Source organism: Etheostoma spectabile, chromosome 2 (assembly GCF_008692095.1).
Source record: "Etheostoma spectabile isolate EspeVRDwgs_2016 chromosome 2, UIUC_Espe_1.0, whole genome shotgun sequence".
Lineage (NCBI taxonomy): Eukaryota > Metazoa > Chordata > Actinopteri > Perciformes > Percidae > Etheostoma > Etheostoma spectabile.
In genome coordinates this window covers 19971004-19995525 of record NC_045734.1, presented here as the reverse complement: position 1 = coordinate 19995525, position 24522 = coordinate 19971004, and the positions used below count along the sequence as shown (strand labels likewise).

At 39.8% G+C, this 24522-nt stretch overlaps 1 protein-coding gene across 1 annotated transcript in view; it reads right to left on the bottom strand.

Moving 5' to 3' along the window:
* LOC116698496 (zeta-sarcoglycan) overlaps positions 1 to 24522 on the bottom strand; it is a 372560-nt gene that overhangs the window by 28832 nt on the left and 319206 nt on the right. The window contains exons 5-6 of the mRNA XM_032530441.1: positions 23942 to 24064; positions 20785 to 20857 (exon numbers count right to left, since the gene is read on the bottom strand). Coding sequence (XP_032386332.1) covers positions 20785 to 20857; positions 23942 to 24064 — 196 coding nt within the window. The remainder of the gene's footprint in view (positions 1 to 20784; positions 20858 to 23941; positions 24065 to 24522) is intronic.

Sequence of the window (24522 nt, the reverse complement as noted above, 5' to 3'; positions counted from 1 at the left end):
GGGGGGACGGGGGGTTGAATTTTCAAAAAGAAAGACAGAAAAGATTAGGAAACTGCTGTAATTTATGTACATATTTACAAATATGTTACCTAAGAATCATTCAATATGCATCTCCCATAATATATTTATCTTGTGTAGTACATTTAGAAATCCCATTTGTATGTTGCCATTTAATATCTTAGTTTGATCTGCACTCCAATTGTGTCCTTTCTGCTCCTGCCTACACTCACTAAATGAATTCCTAATTGCCATTATGTTTAAGTACTGACCTTAACTGCAATGCATGTCTGGGTTTGCAAAACTAGACAGGGAATATATGTGATAAAGTTTTTATTTGTCTTACCTCTCCTAATTTAAACCATATCCTCATTCTCACTTTTAGTTTGTTGAAATTAACTTTTACACAGAAGCAACTTGTTGTGTACAGTCTCAATCATGAATGGAGCACGGCAAAACATTTCTCTTTGGGTGGTAACCTGCACAAACCCTCACATTTTCTGACTGTCCAACATATCCATGCATCCTTGATTCTGTCGGGTAAATAAAACATAAATACATATTAGCATTTCAATTATATCAGGAATATCTAGTTTTAACTTGAGTTGAGAATTTTCACATATGAAAGAAAGAAACATAAATTAAATTTATGCATTGAATTTCCCTTCAGATCATGCATCCTATAAGCTTGGTCGTCTTGCTGGGGTACAAAACTACACACTGCTATGAAATTACTTCATTTGATGTATTTTTGAAACCAGTGTGTGAAGTTGTGCAAAACATCTTGCTGAAAATGTTAAATTTTGGGCTTTTTAGTGTGATTTATATTCCCCAGAAGACTTGGCTGACATTCATCGTGACCTTTTCCTCTTCAGAACCATTGAAAGCCATACCACCTTACTGCCACCTTGCCATTTTGGACGCAAACCTTTAACCTTTTCACGCTAAATGCTCTGTCTCCTGCCTCAGCGCTCCTGACGCCACCATTCAACTCCATCCAAGAGGCACATTAAAAAGTTTTCCAATTTTAAAAAGTGCTGCTGAGTGATGCATTGAAATAAGACTAAAGACAGCAAAAGTGACAGCCTTTGACTTTAAGAGGGTTAAACGAGACAAAATGCAGAAATATGGCATTTCCAAAGTTGTCTGACTTTTGCAGTGAGTCTGTGTCTGGCTGAGGGAGGGTGATGCTACGTGCAACCGCCCCATGAATCCTGCAGGTGTAAAAAGAAAATAAGTGGGAAAAGAGAAAGCCTTGGGCTGTTTTAAACAGTTATAAAAGTCCCTACTGAATTACTGAGGTGGGACAGGAGAGTGGCAAGGTACATTAGAGGTTTGTCTTTGTGGAAAGAATGCGTGTGTATGTTTGTGTGTGCCAGACAGAGCAAGAGGAAGAAGTGTGTGTGTGTGTGTGTGTGTGTGTGTGTGTACATGTCTGTGTGTGTGTATGTATGTATGAGCACAGAAATGTACCCTTGGATATTAAAATATCCATTTTCAGATAGCGTGTTTACCAGCAGTAACTTTATCACTTCTAAACAGTTTGGTGCTTGTGTCTTGCCGTGACGTTTGATGTCTCGTACATCTGTTCGCCTTTCCACAACACACTGCTTGACAAATCCTTCAGTTACTCCAAAACGACTTTCAGAGGCTCTCGCTGTCCTCCTTGCTGTGAAATGTTGCAGAGGAAATGGCTAATGGCAGAGTGCGTAAGGAGAAAAAATGTCAAGCAATTTCATGCCTTTGTGCCTTCGAAGGGGCGCCAAGCTGATAATTTAATCAGTAGTGAAAGACTAGCTTCACTCCTCCGCAATTTCATCCAACGTGCGTTGACTTGTTTTGGTAGAAAAGAGACAGAGTTGGAATCAATAATTCATACTGAAAAGAAAGTAGGTAGAGAATAGATGGGTGAGAGGAAAAAATGCAAAAGTTAACAGTATTAATGTCTACTGCAATAGTGACTACGATGAATGCATGTCTTCATATGAGCAACATATCTGGTCACAAAATAACTAACTTGTTCTGTTGTCGGTTTCTTATTTCAAGGGTAGATCTCTTGAAACTTTAATGAAGTTAATAGTGTCATTTCCGACCGACGGATCTTATTACCTCGTCCATGTGTTGTAGGTATTTTACCTAAAATGTATGGAATGTACAAGATCAGAACATTACAAAGACAACTGAAACTTCTCCATATAACTCTGTGTGTGCATTAAAGTCTCTCCCTCTGATTCAACTTTTAACAACTAAAGCAATTTTTTCTTGTGTAATAGTCTGGTATCTACACTTATTACAATATGTACACTAATTAGCCATGAAGAAAAGAGTTATTTTACTGAACTATTTCAACTCAAACACAGCGTTGCTCGCTACTTCCAAAAACATTAAAAGTAAGACAAAGGATCTAAAAAGAAGAAATAAAAGTTTCTTGTTTTTCTGATTTAACACATGAACAAATGCAGGAAAACAGAAAAAGGTATATATGTGTACTTGCTTTGCTCCCAATTGTAGATACAAGGTCAGAAAAACAGTGGGACAGTCTATGCTTTGCTTCATTAGCATTGTCTCAGTATTCCATACAGTAGAGCCTGACAGAAAACACATCTGAGAGGAGGAACATTAGAGCTCCCTCGCAAAGACAATAAAAAGACTACAGTGCATTTAGTCTGTGTAGTGTGTTCTCTTTACCCATCTGCGGCTCACGCCTTCTGTAATGCATAGCTTTTTAATGATGTGATAAGAATAAGGAGCATGCTGTCTATAGAAAGTTGAAAAACTAACCTTTTTTAGCTGTAAGAAGTCAAATATAAAGATTTCAATTTGATAGTAATAATACTCTGCTAACTCAAAAGTACCCTTTTGAACAATTTCAGTTGCTTGCGTAACAATCAATAACATTGTCAGACTTAGGGCTCAGTGTGACATTAGAAAGCAACATCATCTTCAGAGGCAGCAACAGGCCCCCACTGCGTTAAAGACATCTGAAGCTACTGTATTACACTCCTTGTTATTTAATATGCCTCACAAACGGTTCTATCTTGTATTTTTCTCAAGATTGGAGGAAACTTTAATTATCCCTGTGGGGAAGATGGATATTTGCAGCAGCATAGAGAAGGATATAGATGAGAATAGAACAAATACAGAGCACTGAAGATAATTCAATAAGTAATTGCAGAACATACCGGGATTAACACAACAGATAAAATATAAGTAGAAAGTGTGTCCTTGCACAGAGATTTACAGTTTAGAGGCGTATCTGCAATTGTGCAACTTTAGCTGTTCACATTATTGGTTATACAGATGGAAGAACATATGTTGGGAAATGAGATTGTGAATGTCACTCTGCTCCCATAAAGACTGATCAAGTGCCTCTGGGAAAGGCACCTGACCCTACTATTCCACTTTAATGTACAGAAACCACTGCCTCGACTGCATTTTGTGCTGATAATATGAAAAAGCTTTTGGGACCAAGTTTAAGAAATAACAAAAGGCATAGGCATAGGCAACATAATCCCACAATAGGAATCATAAACCAAAGATAAATAAACTCAATGTACTGCATGTTGCATTCAGCAGAGGTTTAGGTTGTTTATGAGGATTTTTGTAACTAAGGTGGGTAGAATATTCTTTGCCAGGTCTTTTCCATTATTTTTAATACATGAAACCTCAACTCCCCTTAGTGCCAATTAGTCAAAAACCGCTGCATTGCTTAAAGCAGTTACTTCTAAGTCATTCATCATTGGCTTTAATTTCCAATAGGGTTGCCACTTTGAACAAGAACACTATGATGTTACCTCCCCAAATAATGCAGACATCATTTATTTTATAATACGTTAGATATATAGCAGTTGTGTTCAACAGCACAACTATTTGCATTGACTGCCTCTCCTTGCCTTTTAATATTTGTGGCACCTTGCATTTAGCCTGGTCCTACCAGACTCTTATACAAGTCATTTGTCATTGTCCTTGAAGGCGGGTACTCTGTTGAAGTTTAAAACTATTGGATCTACCCAGAGCCACTCTGGAGCTGCCATAACCAATCGCTAACATTTGGTCGTGAAGCGTCTTAGCATTGCTAGCGTTCGCCTTAGCCAACTCCTTCACCACTAACGGAGCGAGCTGGAAAATTGAACTTTTCCCGAACTCTGTGGGGAGGAGAGACACAACATCTTGGCCACCAACAAAACTCCGCAAAGATTGTCCTGGTCAAGCGTTGCCACAACGGACTGAATGGCTTTGCCCACATCTTTCTCCGCCGCCATTACCAAACTACAACTGAAACTAGCACACAACGTCAATGTCATCATTCTCAGCCACTTCCTCTGTTCGCTGATTGGACCAACAAAAATGTTTACGTAGAAAACCCAAGAATATAACGCAAACCCAGACGGTGTACTGAAGGAAATTGAAAACCGAGCAGAAGTATTTAGGAGGGCGGAGCCAGAATACCTTACATTCACCTTAAATAACAATTTCACAATTGCCATTTGGCTTAAAAACATATTTTAAGTCAAAATTCAAATGCACTTGTGAGCAAAGTTGTTTAGTTTCTACTTTTTTGGACTGTGTCTTAGTGTAGGTTGAGCAAGCAAATGAATAAATCTGAGGTTCTTTGGGAGGCAAGTGAGTACAAGGAGGAGAGAGTGTGTTTCAGGTAACTTCATGTTCTACATCTTTCAAACATGAGGTGCAGGGAGATGTGTTTTTGTAATTCTGTGCTTTATCTGTAGTGAATATTAGTTCATTTGTAATTAAAATGTAATTAAAACCTGATTACGGAAAGTTAGTCTGGGTGATACACAGATGAACAAATGCATCAAAAGAGTGTGTCCACATTTCTGAAATTGGTACTGTTGCCCAGTTGAGGGAAGGAAGAAAAGTAAGCAAATAGATAAAAAGATATTTAATGGTAGTTCATACCCTCCCTCTAGTGGACACACAGAGAAGAAAGAAAAGGGAAATGATAAAGCAACAGGGAATCCGGAGAAAAATAGGGGAAGCCAAAAAAGAGTGTGTTGAGAGTGCAAGAGACAAAGACAATCACAATATCAACTCTGTGCTTTTTCTATTTCTTTGCCCCATTGGCTGCCCTCCTACAGTCATCCTATCAGTGTGTCTCCCATTCCCTCACCTCCTCTTCCCTCCCCACTGAATTCTTGCTCTGCCTGCTCTCCTTCTTTCACATTTTTGTTTTCTTTTTCACCCCAACCCCTTTCAGTCTCTCTCCTCATTCCTTGCCATAGTCGACTGGAGCTATTTCCCTCTCACACCTCCAATATTTCCTATACGTCATTGGAGACATCTTTACATTGGAATGTTGGTCCTAAACTGGTCAAAGAGAAGAGTTACTATATCCTGTTCTAAGTCATTTGTTTGCTGTTCTATAGATTTTCATTCAAAGGAAGTTTTCTGAGAAATTATGAATTAATAATAAGCACTATTTAGAAATGCACACTAGTAGGCTACACACGAGTCAGATCCAAACTCTCAAGGGGCATTCCTGTGATGCTTTTACCCAGACTACAGTTTACCCCAGAGTCAGCAGGTACAAAACTACCGGTTGTCCTTAGGGAACAGTAGTATGCGTTTAGCATTATAAGCAGGGCCAGTAAAACAATGTATTACCAATTAGTCAGTCAGTCAGAGGTACATTTTCTGTTAGTAACTTTTTCGAGTTACAAATCCAAGGCTGGTCTCAATGTGTTTTACTGCATATTCCTGAAGTTCCTTTTTATTTCCTGCCTTAAATTTCAACCATGAAGTCGGGTTTCTGCAACACAATACAGCTGCCTGTTGCTGTGTTTGGATTAGGAGCATGTGCGTGTATGCATACAAGGTGTTTAAATATCTGTGAGTGTGTGAAAGTATCTATGTACAGGTGTGTGTGAGTTTTGTGTTCTCCAATGTTATTTATGTGCTGTGATTTCAGTGTCTTGCTAAAACAGCTTCTAGCCATTTGTAATAGTCTTTATCCACAGAGGAACATTTGGCTCTGTCGCAAAATCTGATATTACCAGCCGTCTATCTTTGCAACCCACACACAGAAACACCCAACAGCTGAGCTCTCTCTCACACACACACACACACACACACACACACACACACACACACACACACACACACACACACACACACACACACACAAAGAACAGATGCGTTGCAATATGGGGAGACATGTTGAATATTAACTGGGTGTTGTTATTTTCACATATTCCCCCTCAAGATGTGTGCAACAGCATCCAATGATAAAGAGACATTTATAAACAATAACTGACAAAGACAAACAACAATCAACATAAACAAACTATGACAGAGTAACTATGTATACGGTTTATTGAGGCGTTGTTTTAAAGCTCTATGAACTAATTAAAAAAACAAGAATGACTCTTATCACGCAATGACTTGTGTGAGCAGCTTGTGACACAGGGAAGGAGAATGAGACAACAGCAACAGGGTGAGATTTGCATATATAGGACTTGCTTGTTGTACTAAAAGGCAGCATTTGCTACACTAGAAAAAATGTTGCTCCTGAACGTAATCCAAACTTTTTTTTTGTAGTAGCACTGATGCTGACACTGTACACTGATTTCTAGGAGACGTGGTTAGCATGTCCATGGTACAGGTTCATAGTGGAAAAGCCATCATTATATGAATTACTGTAATGTTGGAAGTCTGAGGTTTGCCCAAATTGTAAAACGCTTCTGCAACTCTTCATCTTGCCAGTTCAACAAAGTGGGGTTTCATTTTTTTTTAACAAACAAAAACTGAACTGTGTAATATAGCTCCTTTGTAGCATCATATTTTAATCCGGTTCCTAAAAGTTACTTGTTCATTATCATAAGATATAATTTGGTTTGCGATGAGCTCTATCTTTGTGCTTTGTCTAAGATACAATCTGTTTAGTCCTTGCAATGATTTAAACAGAACCCCTTGCAAAAAATTCCTGAAAGTCATTATCATTAAAGAAAATATCTCAAATCTGCAGGCTATGCAGATATTACAATGTCAAGCATTTCTAACCTCAGTTGAATTAGATTATCTTGTACCCCAATTATGTACGTCACAGGAAATATGAGTATCAAGTTAGAATGCTCAGTAGAAACTGTCTACCATTAGGATAAGAAATTTGATCAGCACATCACCAAAGGCCACATTGTTATCTGTCTCCCTAAAACTTAGGATACGTTTTTCCCAATGTTGACAACTAGGAAAAGGTACAACTTTAATTTGAAGAAAATGTCCATCTAACAAATACACAAAAACACACACACGCAGACGTTATGGATTGTTCCCATAACCAAGCTTGCTTGTTACTCGACTTGCCTTCCCTCTCTCTATTTGTTCTCAATGATTTCCCTGTGTGTCTAATCAATAAAAAACAGAACAGAGCAGGGCAAGGCTGATTGTCCTTGTTGTACCAAGGAAAGGGAGGTGTTAGATGAATCCGAAAATACAATCGCAGGACAGCAAATTGTAGGAAAGGTAATGTGGTTTTTGAAGGAGCTCAAATGCGGTTTTTGGTTTCCCTGATTGGTGACAACTCCAAGGTTTGAAAGAAAATGAAATACATTGAATAGATAGTGAATTTAGCTATTGTGTAATGATTTTGATCTACAATCATGAAAAAAAGCACAGCTTGTGGTTATCACTATTAAAAGCATGAAAGGAATAAAGAGAAGGATGAAGATAAAAACAAAGTGCATAGCTTTTTCCCTTCAAAACTTGCAATCAATCCGTGAATCAAGATGACGCTAAGCATAAAAAAACAGGCATTGTTCAAAAAACATCATGCAAGTGAACTGTTATTCGTTAATGGGAACTTTAGTGTGAAGAGAAGCATTTCCCAAAGGCACAGTTCAAAGAAAATGTGGCTCTTTCTAAATTTTAATGATTTCCAATTACTTTGACACAGACACCAACTTTTTAATCAAAAAACAGCTAGGGGCGCGCGTTCTCTGAGTTTTTGCGGAGCTAATTAGGTGGTGTACTTTGCCATCCCACACCATGCCCCATCTATCTAGCTGATTCACAGGAAAACCTGGTTAAATCAACTCTACTCTGAGACTCCTTCACAATTTGAGTAGGAAGTGGTCCTTAATTCAGATGACATTGTTGTTTCTACCAGGCATTGGAGGATTGTAACCTCAATTAAAACGCAAATGTGAAGTATACTTCTTTAATGTGAAGATTCACGGCACTGTGGGTTAATTGTTAAACCTCTGACTTTGGGACATTTAAATATTCAAGGTAATGAGTGTGCCATGTACTTAGAATCACATCTTGGTTTATTCCTCTTGTCTATATTCCCTGGTTTTTGATCTATTTAAGCATAAATGTGAGTAGAGTATTTTAGATAAAAACAAGAAAATAAAGTGATTGAACATATTTTCTGACCTCAACATCAGCTTTAGCTCTGGAAACTTATTCAGAGTTGAGTGAACTGTTGAATGAGTGGGTGAGAGAGGAGAGGAAAACGACGCCCACAGGGTGAATCATTTCTCCAATCCCTTCTTCAAGGACTCATAACATTTTACAGTCTGTAATTGGGTTAAATTGGAAGAAGCCCTAGGACCCAGGGCCACTAAATCACATTAGCCGTTGTGTCATTTAGGGACCTACTACAGAGGAACATGTAGAACAACTTTAGGTCCCAACTAAGAATCAGAAAACTACAGCTGTGCACTAAAGGACAATGAAGAGTAACATGGAAAAGGGTATGAAACAAAGGTAGAAAAGATCTGTCTAATTGCTTTAATCTACACATAGAGGCCAGTCTTATACTGACTGGGATAAAGAGATTAATGGCAGAAACGAGGGCAGAGCCGGACTTGATTTTGTTGCTTGCTCTCATTCTTGCTATTCAATCAGGTGCTGGTTTACACCTGGCACACCGGGTAAATGCAATTAACAGCAATTACCTGCCCACTAAGACAGACCAGCAGCACTCCTGAGGACCAGTATTAAAAGACATGGATTAGACAATGAGAGGGACAGAACAACGGTTGACCTCAACACGGCATCTGGCTTGAATCGGACAGAAACATATTGTAGAGTGATGACAAGGACAGAAATCAAGAACAAATTCACCTTTTCACTCTGTGATCTCCCTGCGCAAAGATGGTAAGAAAAAAAGCTATGAGAAAGCGTATAGCATAAAAAACTAATTCTTATTAGGAGTAACATCCTTAGGGGGTAGTTGCCGAGGGTGTTGGGGATTTCCCACTAGGGAAATGATGGATGGATTAAGCAGTTCTCCCCAGCCTGTTATGGGGGTTGATCTAGTGGTGGTCAAACTGGGATTTAGGGATCCTCAGTGCTTCTGTGGAAGATCCCTAAACCCCAATTCATTAAGAAACTTCTACATTCACTAGTATTTTAAACTAAAATAGGTTAGTCATTTTTATGACTTTACTTGTAGAAATCCATGAAACATTTGAGAATTTTGGGGATGCATAACACTTTGAGTATACTCAATATTAAAAATGGGTGTGTAGTTTCCAATACAAGTCAAACATTCCAATCCAATTTAACCTTGCCTTGACGTGTATACAAAACAACAATTCTCTCCTTGAGCAGAAATCGGACCAAAACTTGCTTGGGGAAATTGACTTGAGTGGTGTGGTCCAAAAGCAGGAGTGGACAGGAGCAATTCACAAAGTTGTAAATTTTACAGCATTGTATCAAATCAATAATAACGAATAATCAACTTGTCGTTAACCTCTGTCCCTGTCCTTACACGTAATGCTGCCAAATCGCATTACCTCTTATCTGATTTTTCAGCGCAGGTATGAAACAAGCATATAAACAATCAATATCCTGCAGGAAAGGTCAATCCCATCCCCTCTCTCAAACTGACTGGACATTGGGGAGCGTCACCATTCTGTGTGTCTGACTGTATTCAATCAGATTGAACTCTTGAGCAAAGCAAAGGAGGTGGGTCAATTTGGGGAGCAAATTTGTCTCGCCCTGTTCCACAAAGAAATAAATGGGAAGCAAATTTGTATTTGGTAACAACCTCTAACATAGTCACCATAAGAACAGCCACTCCGACGTGTCACAACAATAAAGTATTTCTTTTATCAAACTCTATTCAGACAAATTTTTAAACTAAAGTTAAAGAAAAATATTGATGCTCAAATAAAATATCAAGTAAATTGAGATTTTCCATTTTCCACATTTCTAATACTAATCTGTAGCGTAAATCATGTAGAGATACGTACACTGCAATTTGTTTTAAATAATTACCTTTTTTGTGGAAAATGGTGTGTTATTGTTTAAAAACTATTATAAATTATATCTAAAAAACTACTATATCTGGCTCTGTATCTAAGGAACTTACATTCCTGAGCTCCCTTTTTAAACCATTACCCTACAATATCCCTACACTTTCTAAATAAAATCATTTCCCATGCCCCTGAGTCGTAAAGGGCTCTGAGTTTCTCTGCAGTCCTCTTTAACTTTGTCAGATGGAAGTACTGTATAGATAGATACATGGAAATAGAACGAGGGATAGGGGAAAGGGGCACAGAGCACAAATCCTTTTCCAATGCCCTTGCCTGTGTTAGGGATAACTCTCCCCAGGGAGCCTTCTCATGACCCCAGGACTTACAGGAAAAGAAGGCACCAAGGGAGGGATAAGAAGATGAAAGAGTGGAAAGAAACAGGGAGCTATTGACTGTGCAGCAGCTTGTTTCTCTCTGCTGTGGAGCCAAGCATCAGATCAAGTTGGAGACATGAGGTAACCAAATGTCCGCTAGAGTCAGCCTAGTGAGACCCCTCAAACTTTTTTGGCATGATCATTGGTTGATTTTGGTGTCTCTGTCAAAGTAGTGCTCTTCCTTGCAGTTGTGTTTTGCAGTGGTGCTGCCCTTATGACGCAGGCGTAGACTAAAGTCGTTCAATGAGGTTATGCTTTGTGTGTCTTTGTCAAGGAAATTGCTGCACTGTAAACTCAAATACTAATAAGCATGCTCTTTAGTCAGCAGCTTGATATGCCACGCCTGGCAGGTGGCTGGATTATATTGGCAAAGGTGGAGTGCTCACTAAGATAAGATATAAGATAATTTGTTTATTAGTCCCCAATGGGGAAATTACTGTACTAACACAGATATAAACAATTTAGGAACACAATTGAAGAGAAATAAGCTTGTGTGCACATGAAAGTCTTAGAACTTTTATTTCAACTCTTAAAAAATGGTAGCAAAACCCAATTGTTGCTTTAATATTTTTATTTAGTGTAAATTTGCCCCGGAAGACAACATTTTCTGCTGTGGTCTTCCCAGCACATCTCCAAAACCTAAAACTTTGTCAGCAGAAAATCTAAAGAGAATGATGTCATACTGGACAAGTGATCACTGGGAAATACAGTGCCAAAACACCAGAGATAGGCACAAAAAACAGAAACTTGAAAATTAAGACCTAGATAGATCTAAAATAGGATTTAAATATAAAAGTATGCAGATTACAACTCCATCAACCATCTGCCTGACTGTGACTCAAGCTTTCCAGCCACTGATCTGTCTGTTTTGCTGTTTTTAATATTTTATAGGCAGACTGAAGTTCTTCCCTATTTATACATCTGTCTACACCTTTGCCAGCTAGCTGTCAGTGTTTATTGAGTGATTTTGTTACTCATGCCACTCATTTTACCCAAAAACTGTTTTTGTTTTTTTAAAACACTAACACATGCTCCTTTTCTTACCACATTTCGAGAGCATTTCAGTGTGACACTCTTCTCCCTTCTCTACACTTTCTCTCTGGTCTCAAAATATGAGGACAAAGATTGTCACATACCAACAATGACAAGAATATCAACAAATAATGTTTGACGTTGTCATCTCCATAAAGCTAGTCATCATCATCATCATCATCATCATCATCATCATCACTTTATTTATAAAGCGCTTTCACATCAGCAGTAGCTGAACAAAGTGCTGTACATGAAGGCAGCAAACACAGATAAAAATAACAATCACAATATCATAAAAATAATAAACTGGGGGTGAAGATCTACCCAATAACACTATATAAAAACAGATAAGATCAAGTCTCAGTTTGGGTTGAAAGCCAAAGTGTAGAAATGAGTTTTAAGAAGAGTTTTAAAAATCGGTATTGAGGAAGCCTGACGAATGGTCAAAGGTAAGGCATTCCATAACTTAGGAGCACAAACAGTCACATCCAAGTCAAATTTGCTGGACAAAGCATGTGATATGAATGAAAAACAAGTGGTGGAAAGAAGATGTGAAACAACAGACATGTGTTTCATCAAATAAATTGTGTTGAATTGTTTAAACGTTTTTTTTGTCTGTTGATATTGTTAGTCGGTCGATGTCATGACTGAGTTGCATCAGAAGGACACTTTTTAGGTGTCTAAAAAGCAAAGGTGTTTGGAGAGGGAGAAGAGAAGAAAAAAAAACAAGTGTAAGGAAACACAAAAAAACAACATGAATCAATGTTTATTATCTGAGTTAAGACTATAAAGTTTGAAGAAAGTTTGAAGTCTGAGCCCTAAATCACAGTTGACACACACATACACACACACACACAAACACATACACTCACACACAATCATGGAAACACTCAACAAGCAAAGGTTATGCTGCCACAAAGATAACAGGTAACATGACTGAATGTCTGTTCATGGCTTGATTTGTATTTGATTTGGTCAAAATGCACCAGGTGTACAAAAAATTGTTTTGGTCTTGATTGGGCTGAACTACGGTTTGATTAAGGCCATGTTTAGAAAAGCCATAGCAGTGCATGGCAAAAACACAGACTCCTCATTCATTTCAAACAACACCTTTGTTGCCACAGACGTTTTTCAATCCTGCCTTAAATGAGTAGACACGTGGCTGAGTTAGCACAGTTGGTAGAGCAGGCGCACACGTTTAGAGGTTTACTCCTCGATGCAGCAGCCGCGGTTTTGTCTCTGACCTGCGACCCTTTGCTGCATGTCATTCTCCCTCTCTTTCTCCCCTTTCACGTCTTCATCTGTCCTGTGGTAATAAAGGACTAAAATGCCCCAAAAAAATCCTAAAAAAAAAAAAGGGTTGTCCTTTCAACGGCATCCTAATGCCAGATGCTCTTTGTATTGTTTTACTGATGCAAAGAGCATCTATCCTTATCAAAATGCAATATCATTATCGAAAAAAGTTACAGAAGTCACTGGTGTGTGACATATGAAGATGTATAGTGATTTAAGAAGCACATTTTTGTGCAATTACTTTTCTCATTTATCGGCTATCATTTAATTCTGGTTAACAATGACATATTTTCTTTGTATAGCGTTTAAAAAAGTATAGTAAAAAAAAAAACAGTATAAAACAGATATAACAATGAAAAGCTACATTTTTACAGTGCAAAAAAGGCAAGAATTATCAGGATGTTACCGTCTTGTGACCATCAGATACAACACTGTTTGGAATAAAACATGTACTAAACATCTTGACTCAACGTCAACTTACCAGCTGTTTCTGCAAAGTTCCTGTGTAGGAAACAGATTAAATAGCAATATTGAGAGGCCTGCAGCGTGTCTACTACTTTGAATCCAACTACCATTTATTTTTCTTTGTTGTCAATAAAATACCCAGTCAAAACATACATACTGTCAATATGGTGATGTTTTTTATGAAGCCAAAAGGGTTGGGGATATTATGGAAAAAAATTCTGTGTCACAGTATATGCAATTTTTTATCACAATACTGCTCACATTCTGGTAAATCTTCTGGAAATGTAATTATTGATTGATTAATGTATAGATAAAATAACCAACTTGTGTCTGTTGTTTGCAAATTCCTAGTTATATCACAACAACCTAACAGACTGAAAATGAGTTATCTTCTGATACAACCTTTCTCCAATTTAGCTTTGTATGTGGCCAGTAAATAAACTTTTTCACATGGAAACTTTTCTTGTCTACCTAAGGCTGCATTTACACTGTTGTGGTTTTTGTAGTTAGTGCTGCCTCAGCCACACGTTGTACTGATAACGAAAAGCAGTTTTGTTATCACAGTGACTCGCTGGAGTTGCTGCTTCTATCAGTAAACTGTACCCTCCATTTTTAGTCTTTGTTGTTGTTGGCTGCCTACATTTTGTCAATCCCCGCTTCTTTTTTTCATGTTATTTAGTCAGTCACTGTCACGATTGCTTCTCTAAGATGAATGTTGAACTGTGCTGCTTAAAAAAAGATGCCAGGCACAGGACTTTTTCCAAAGCGACTGCTTTCTGTCTACCTCCCAGCCGCTCCACGTACGTATACTTTAAAGTGGAAAATCAGTTTGAAAAAAAAGCAGAATACTGCAAACACAGCTTACAATAGTGTTCCTGGAGTGTTCTCTGGAAAGCAGGCTGTGGAGCATTCCATCTCTGTGCTAATAGCACAACCCAGTTCTAGCACTGTTTGTGCATTCACGTCTCTTTAGCTTTAGTCACATTGGCATCACTCCTGAAGTCTTTGAAACCACACCGATAGAAATCTTTTCTGCATCCCTCTTTGGTCACTGTGATCGGCACATCACACAACTTCAATTCTGCCTACTCTATATTTACTTTTACCTTGGCTCAGTCACACAGAGGGAGTGAAAATACAAATGCTTCAATGTTTGTTTTTTGCTGCAGTTTGGGTTAGTTCAACCCAACCACATATTTATATAATTGTGACATTGAACTACATAGAACTGGAGTAGTGTTTGAGTCGTCAAGTTGTCAAGTACTTCCCCACATTCAGAAACCCTCAGGTTTGTGTTTGCCCAAATCTAACTGAATGTAAAGGGTTCTCATCTTTTCTTGGGCCAGTGCCCCCATATCCATTATCCAGGTCCCTTACCACCCCCTATCAATTAAAATGTAGTCAAACAATAAAAAGCTGGGCGCAAGCAATTCAGAAACAAATCCTTGTCTTTAGCAAGGAGAGCCTCGTCAAAAAAATACATTACAGATAATGGTGGTAAAAGTCTAATGATAGAATTTTCGACATGTGCATTTGAATGTGAGACTAAAATGATTACAAAATGAAATCAAACACCCTCCAAAAACACCTCAACGCGCCCTCTCTGAATAGCCCCTGGGTTGGGCCATTAAGAAGCACTAGTCTACTCTCTTCAAGCTGTATATTGTTCATTCTGTCCCCAGCATACAATACAATACAAGCCAAATTACTAACAAATGACTGAACAACGTCCATCCATCCATCCATCTTCATCCGCTTATCCGGTATCGGGTCGCGGGGGCAGCAGCTCCAGTAGGGGACCCCAAATTTCCCTTTCCCGAGCACATCAACCAGCTCCGAGGGGGAACCCGAGGCGTTCCAGGCCAGGTTGGAGATATAATCTCTCCACCTAGTCCGGGTCTTCCCCGAGGCCTCCTCCCAGTGGACGTGCCTGGAACACCTCCCTAGGGAGGCGCCCAGGAGGCATCCTTACCAGATGCCGAACCACCTCAACTGGCTCCTTTCGCGCGAAGGAGCAGCGGCTCTACTCCGAGCCTCTCGGATGACTGAGCTTCTCACCCTATCTCTAGGGAGACGCCAGCCACCCTCTGAGGAAACCCATGAGCCGCTTGTACCCTGATCTCGTTCTTTCGGTCATGACCCAGCCTTCATGACATAGGTGGGGTAGGAACGAAAATTGCCGGGAGATCGAGAGCTTTGCCTTCTGGCTCAGCTCTCTTTGTCACAACGGTGCGATAAACGGAATGTAATACCGCACGGCTGTGATTCTGACCAATCTCACGTCCGTGGTCCCTCACTGCGAACCAGACCCCAAGGTACTTAAACTCTTCACTTGGGGTGAAGGACTCACTCCCCACCCGAAGAAAGCACTCCATCGGTTCCTGCTGAGAACCATGCCTCAGATTTAGAGGTGCTGATCTCATCCAGCCGCTTCACACTCGGCTGCGAACCGATCCAGTGGTGTGAAGGTCATAGACCGATGATGCATCAGGACCACATCATCCGCAAAAAGCAGCGATGAGATCCCGAGCCCACCGAACTGCAACCCCTCCCCGCCCGACTACGCTCGATATCCTGTCCATAAATATTACAAACAGGATTGTGACAAAGCGCAGCCCGGCGGAGGCCAACCCCACCTTGAACGAGTCGACTACTGCCGAGAACCCGGACACAGCTCTCGCGTGTCATACAGAGATTGGATGGCCCAAAGAAGGAACCCCCTCACCCCATATTCCCGCAGCACCTCAACACTTTCCCGGGGGACGGTCATACGCCTTCTCCAGATCACAAAAAACATGTAGAATGGTGGGCATACTCCCAGGCCCCCTCCAAGATCCTTGCGGAGTAAAGATCTGATCCGTTGTTCCACGACAGGACGGAATCGCATTGTTCCTTTCAATCCGAGGTTCGACTATCGCGCGAACCCTCCTTTCCAGCACCTTGGAGTGACATTTACCAGGAGGCTGAGAAGTGTGATACCTGTAATTGGCACAACCCTCGGTCCCCTTTTGAAGAGGGGAACCACCACCACCCCGGTCTGCCACTCCTTAGGCACCGTCCCAGACTTCCACGCAATGTTGAAGAGGCGTGTCAACCAAGACAGCCCCTCACACCCAGAGCCTTCGCACATTCTGGACGGATCTCATCAATCCCTGGGGCTTTGCCGCTGTGGAGTTGTTTGACTACCTCAGCGGACTTCCACCAGGGAAATTGACGACAATCCCCCCATCACTCCGCTCTGCCTCCACCAAAGAGGGTGTGTCAGCTGGATTTAGGAGTTCTCAAAGTGCTCCTTCCACCGCCCTATTACTCCTCAGTTGAGGTCAACAAGGTCCCCCCCTTACTGTATACAGCTTGGATGATTCCGCTTCCCCTCCTGAGGTGGCGAACGGTTTTCCAGAAGCACCTTGGTGCCGACCGAAAGTCCTTCTCCATATCTTCTCCGAACTTCCCCACACCCGCAGCAGAGGCTGCAGCCCTCGGGCCGCGGTAACCTGCAACTGCCTCCGGAGTCCTCCGAGACAACATATCCGGAAAGACTCTTCTTCAGTCGGACGGTTCCCTGACACGGTGTCACCAGGGTGTTCGTGGTTACCGGCCCTTGAGGCACCTAAAACCTAAGGACCACAGCTCACCGCCGCAGCTTTAGCAATGGAAGCTTTGAACATTGTCCACTCAGGTTCAATGAACTACTATGACTGAACAACGTCATATGTATATTTACAAAAGTGCAGTATTAAAGATGCAGATTGACCTATACTTTATCTTTCCTGACCTGTACTTTATCATGAAAAGTGTGTACCATCTATCTTTCTCTTTCCCTCTTTTTCTCTCTCCCTTGCTCACTGTTAAACTCTAAGATAGATCATTAGCTTTGAATGGACTTCAATCCGCTCATTACATGTCCCATTTACCTTCACTGTATAACACTCTACTTTTCATAACCAGACAGAAATAGAGGGGGAGTTCGCAGCAGAAAGAAGGAATGCACATGTGGGAAGACCTAGACAGAATGAGAACGACAAAGACAAAAGTGTGTGTGTGACTAAGAGAGTTAGTCAACAACAGAGAATAAGAAAGCGGAGAGATGAGGACAAAGATACCACGAGAAAACGAAGAAAGATAGAAAGATAGCGCGTTCCAACCAGAAAGGGATTAAAATCTTTGGTGAAAAAAAGTGCCTGTGAACTAGGAAAAGAGAACAGAACCTGTGCTTTCTTTTAATCGTGTTGATATAATCACTACTTGTAGTGTGAAATGAGTGTGGAGTATCTGTTCACATTGAATACACCTCAGTTAGAAAAAGGAGAGAAATTGTCATGATAATGACCACGCTTCAGTCTGTTGTTTCTTTCCCAACCATGTAACGGCAGAGAGGGGAAGTATTCAAAGCATGTAATCACCTTTTTACAAGTGTTTTTTTACCTATTTTATTAACCCTCCTGTAGGTGAAGCAGTGGAGAGGTCAGTGCCATGTGTCAATGTGTGTGTGTGTGTGTGTGTGTGTGTGTGTGTGTGTGTGTGTGTGTGTGTGTGTGTGTGTGTGTGTGTGTGTGTGTGTGTGTGTGTGAAGGTTTCACTTTATGCATGCCACTTGCTATTCTTTATGTATTCATAAGGTTGCACTGACAAAGCTGTGTGGGGTTATAAGGGGTTTCACTTCATGCATGCCATAAATTTGTTTTAATGTGGGTTTTAATCCATAAATGCTGTGTGTGAGTGTGTGTGTGTGTATGTTTATGTATTTGTGGGTTGTACTTTATGTTTGCTAGGTGTATCAGTACTTTTATGTTGTTTTATGTTGTGGTTTGTATTTGTTTCATTATATGCGTACTAATTTGTGTGTTAATATATGTTTGCATGTTTATGTGGATTTATTTTGTGTGCATGCATGGTTAAATGTGAGTAATGTTTGTTTTCTATGGCCATATATGTGTGCTGCTAAGTGGTGATAGTCTTGTTTGTGATGACGCTGATAATGACAAGGGCAATTCAGGCAAAACTGTTTCATTGAGTGCTTTTTACTATATGTTTTATGTAACTCCACAGGTATGACATAGAACTGTGTTGAACATGATGAAAAATAAAACACTTCATGTGTTTGAAACAACAGTCAATAGAGTGCTTCGTCTTTTCTTTCCTCACCTTCACTGCAGGTTTCATCACCTTGCTTATCTGCACTGACCCGTCTATTGACCCAATGTTCTTTCTCCTCCTTCTCCCTGTAACTTTCCATCCCTGCCTAACTCCACACCTCCCTTTATCACTTCTCGGTTTCCTTCAGCTAATCCAACTCCTAGTTCACCCACTGCTCAAAATGCCTCCTCCCTCTCCTCTCCTTTGACCCCTCAGCATGTAAGACGAATTTCCTCTACTACCCATTTTGCTTTGCTTTCAACCATTCTTTTGTCTCTCACTTTACATCTATCTCATACCTCTGGGTCAAATACGTTTGATTCTCTATGTTTCTGATTCTATTTTATGTCACATTTTTCTTCTTTTCTTTTTTTTTTGAATTTTACAGTGAGTGGAGAAACAGGAATACTTAGGAAAGAGAGAGAATTAAGACTTTTTCACAAATTTCCCATGCTGGATTCAAGTCCAAGAATTGACTCTATATCACATGTCTAGGATCACTTAGCAACCAAAGCCCCCCTTAGTCTTACCTTCCATACACTAGTTGGACTCTTTATTGAGCCAGCTATATGCAAAACATGTGGAAAAACACTTAAGATAGTGTGAATACATGGAAACTAAAAGAGTGGCACATATGGAAGGAGGTACCCTTGGTTTGGGGAAATGCCGACTAAGTCAAAAAACCACTTCAATGAGCTCAAATTCAACATCATGTTGAGCAGACAGTTTACTCAGTGGAATACAGTAAAAAAGAATATTAGCCTCAACAGGGACTCTATTAAGGTCCCTGTAAATGTTTTAGAGAGGGATAAGCCATTGATGGAGCAGCTGCCAAGCTTGATGCAAGCTGATTAAATGCATGATTGAAAAGAAAGTAAATGCTTAAGATGAGTAATAAGCAACCAGCATGGTCTTACAATTCTTCGCATTTAAAAATTCATAATGGCTTGCATGTCATGTGGTGTCATCAGCCTACCCAAACATTGTCTCAGCAAATCTTCTGCTTCTTTTTAAAGCCAGTCAATAAAAACACACAAACCATGCAACTTTTTTTAGTTGTCCTGTACCTTCGTTTAATATCTTAAACTTCTCAATTTCTTCCATAAAATAAAGAAACTGTGGCTATTTAGCATACCCTGAAAGGCTTCATATTTTTTGCTGTATCCCATTATATGCTACTGCTATGGTGGTTTGATTTAATCTATTATTCTATACACTAACTCCCATCCCCTTCTCCTGAACTCTTTCCCTCTGTCACCCTCCATCTGCCCTCTGTCTTCTTTTGGTTGTCCTCTTCATCACCCCTAACCCAGCCCAGCTTTCACCTCCCTCTATCCAGTCAATTATCTCTTCCTTTCCTTCTCCACTTTTTCACTTGTACAGAGCATTTAATGCACGTTGGTTTCCCACCAATCACTTTTTTAACTTCCCTTCTCCGTCTTCCTCTCTTTCCCTTCCTCCCTCTCTGTTTGTGTTTTCCTCCCTGGCCAAAAGCCACTTCAGCTAAATTCTGTCTGACAATGCCCAAAAGAAGCTGAGACATTAGTAATGAAGTAACCTCAATACAATTAAACACGCTTCAGGAGAGGGTACATGGAGAAGATACATAGCCTACATTTAGGTGATGTGGTCTTTCCTGATGCAGTTACAGGAATCAGCCGTCTGAGCTGATTCTGTTGTAAGCAACTTTAGATCAGACCGAGATGAGCCAGCTAAAAAGGTAATGAACTCTACTAGTAAAAAGGAGAAACTGAGCAAACACCATGTACTACATGGGTTCAAGTGCATGTATCAGCGGGAGGCTCCACTTGGTAACAGCCAGACCCTAGTACACTGTAGCGCAGAGGACTTTTGCTCCCTCTGTCAGGCCTCTCAGACTGCAATCACCAGCACACCTCTTTCTGCACTAAGAGGATTTAAGTCAAGAGCACACTGTACCACAGGACTGCACAGGACCACTAAGTCAGCCGCTTAAATTTTAACATTACATATTTTTCCCAAATGTTTTATTTGTGGTGTGGTCTCAGTAATTATTCACAAGAACACACACTCCATAAATATTCTAACACAACTCAAATATTAACAAGGGCGACTTGTAAATTGAATCAATGTGCCAGGCACACACACACACACACACACACACACACACACACACATACACACACACACACACACACACACACACACTAATTTAGAGTACTTACTTTAGGTCCTGGAAGGGTTCTGCCCTTACATGCGATGTCTCTACAGAATGGCTGAACACCACACCTTCGTTCCCTGTAGAGAGGGTAAGAGTGGATGAAAGGAAGGAAAAGAAATCTCACCCATCTTCTGTTTGAAAGCCTAAACACTGTTGCATCATATCACTTTTCGTGGAGCTGAGACAGACACTTTTTTTGTGTGTCATACAAATTATGTTGAAATATGATAGCATTTCCAGTAGCAATCTATACATTTAATGATAACATGTAGTACCAATGTTGTATCTAGTATGACGATTGGGATGATAAGGAGCTGGATGGTGTTAGACTTCAACATTGGAGAGGGGGCTTTATGTCCTGTATCTAACTGGAAGTCAGTGTTGACTTAGAATTAAACAAAGGCATACTATTTCCCTGACCTAGGTGGTATTGCATTCCCCCCAAAACACAGTGTACTAATGCAAAAACAGTTACATGCAGTATGCACATAATTGTTTGTAGACAGGTTGGCTCTGATATAATGCAGTGTTTAACACCCTGTGTGCAGCAAGGACCTCTGCTTTAGCCTGAAGCCCTGAACAGATGCTTGGGGGGAAGTACTGGACAATGGCTCCTGCTGAGACCGTAAAAAGTATGTTCAGCACTGCTACAAGTGTAATACTTCCCATTTGTAGGCTTACTGATAACAAAAGGATACTTGGATCACTGTTTCATACTGAAGCAGTACATGCAAAGTTTGATTCAAGCAGATTAAAGGAGGACCTGTGGGGAGGATGAGGACAACATGTCCATAAAGGTGCAGTTGTACCTCAAAAGCTTTTTCAGTTGGAAACATAGTTTTCTAAGGGATAATTCCAAGTCCCACTGAAGAATGCACAAATGTGTATGTCTCTGCAACTGCCAACAGAAGGAAACAAGTAAAGGGAAAATGTTTCCAGTGGTGGACAAAGGTTTGTGTGTTTCTATGTTTGAAGGCTACTCTGTAATACAGAGTCTGTATAATTATGTTTGTCACTTGGTCAACCACAGGTCATGTTTGATCCAGCTTTGATCCATGTGTTACTTTTGGTTTCACTTCATAATTTACAATTGTCTGAGATAATCTCCTGAGCATGCTCCTGTGTACATAACATGTTTATGAGCTTGTCATAACCTTTTGGGTGGCACTGCTCCTGCTACAAAACACCCATGAAGTGTTTCCAAAGCAGAGCCAATACATTGGAACCAACACAATTCACACTGGGTTTATATTTTCATAAACAGAAATTAAGTGTAAGCCCACTAGTATCACACCTCACTAGCTGCCATGGCACTGGCTTACATTGGCTGATTCTCAAGCAGCCTTCCATGCAAGCTTCCATCCACATTAGATATGCAGTCTTTGCTATACACCTTTGCCACTGCAGAGGGCAGCAATGTGTGAAAACATTGTTCATGTTTAAATTGAAAAAGTACCTAATAATAATCTAATCTTAATAATACATATTTTAAATTAACAGGGGCATAGCATGGCTTCACTGGACCTCAGTGCATGAACTAAATGGATCTGTTCATATTTGCATTCTTTTCACTGTTCTTTTTCTTATCTCTGACCTCCATCATTAAGTAAAGGATGGCAACATTCTTTGTGCCTCTAACAGACATGTATTTTGTATTTCTGTAGTTCACCTTGAAATTTGAATTTGGGGGTTCGTTTAAATGCATGTTTTGTGTGTTATTGGAAAAAATAATAACAGAATTATCGACATATTCTAACATGCAAACAGATAGAGATGTGCGCACACATACACACACTTCCGTTTGATTTTCTCACTCATATTCAATCAGAGAGAATAAGTAAATGATAGAAAAACAGATATTGTTGAGTGCCAAAGGGCAATTATCCTCACTCACTTCTTTGTTTGTTTTTTTCATTTTACTGAAATTGCTTTGTCTTTTTTCCCCTGCAATTATAATCACCTGGCTTTGCTTAGACTACACCATCTGTCTCTTTTTTGCTTCTTTCCTTTCTGTCTCTCTCTTTCTGTTCCTACTGTATCTCTCTTTTGTTCTAACCTTTTTTTTTCGAATCAGCAAAAATGACTCTGCTTGCTGACCCAAGTCTTGTTTGGCTGCACTCATCAAAAGCACTCTGCTTAACAGCTTACAGCGTGCGTATGTCCTGTAAGCTGTGTGCGTCCTCAAGGAAACTTGTTATACAAATTAGCCGAAGTCCGCTGTTGGTCCATCAATGTCTGTACCTATCCCTTCATGAATCATTAAAATAATTCCTTTAGTTCTTCTTGAACACAAAAAAAGAGTGTGGGAGCTTGTCAACATGCTGACCTCTACAATGATCCATACATGTTTGTGGAATCATTTCTACTCACTTATAGCTTTACCATGATGCACTGTGTTACACTGATATGATTGATACTACCATTTATTACAAATCAGATAGCAACAATGATGATGTAGTTACCATGATATTATACAGTTTATTATTATATAATATATATATATATATATATATATATATATATATATATATATATATATATATATATATATGTCAGATATCTATAACTCCTAACCAATTAATCTGTATTGCACAACATTTTGGGAACATGGAAATTCCCTAGATAAAACATACCTAAAATAAAGGTGCCCTGTTTCGTTTAGTAACAAACTATATTATGTTTAGATTCAGTGTTACTCAACCAAATGCATTCCGTGTATCCTTGAGCTTTAACAATTATGTTAAATTAATTTTCTTCCTCATAAAACATTCATTTTTTTGTCATGGGGGTGGCAAAAACTGCACACTATGGCTTTAAGTATGTTAAATCCAGAATTGTTTAACTCCATGTTTAATGTCACCTTCTTCATCCCTGCCTGTGCTGGCACAATGCTGCACAATGATCCACCTGTGGATCAGTGGAATAGTGTGAAACCACTTGCATGACTGTGTATTGCGTCGCCGACGTGCACACACGCGCGGGCATGTGCGTCCTTGTACATGTGCTTGTGATTAACAAAATGGGGCCACATAAAAACACCTTACAGTGTTACTGGTGGTCACCTTTTAAGACTAATAAACTATCCTTAAGACTTAATGTTGGTCATTTTGTGTGTGTGTATAGTATTGTATCTGTTGTCTATTTTTGTGTGTACCACCTACCTGTGACTCTAAGTTTCTCGGTGCCGATGCTGATCTCCTCTTCATCTGCGGAAAACAGAACTCTCTCTCCATCTGCACTCCTCACCTCAAACCTCTGACACTGAGCTTCTACCATTTCTGAACCTGAGAAAATGAGATAAAGAGAGAGGAGCACAGGGTCAAGATTTATAGCAAAGAAACATTCAAGGCACATCTGGTATATGTTTATATCCAAAGCTCCTTAAAGAACCATCAGTGCATTAAAGGGCAATCTTGAACGACCACAGTGGGATTTGAACTCTTAACCTCTGCATTTCTAAGTGTTGGCTTTAGCACACCAGTGCAATATCTGTGGAGATATTGGGACCAATGGGGTGATCCACGCTGTTGGGATATGTTATCAGTAGGGAAATATATTAATATGTATTATAATAATAACAACAACAACAATACTATCCACTTTTGCTGGATAATCCACAGAGCAAGCTGAGTTGGAACTAATTTCTTCTGTATTAAAACTGTTGACGGTGTGCTCAGTTGATTATTTTAAATTATTTAAAGGGGATTTGCTCTTAAGGCATTTTTCATTGCTACTAAGCACC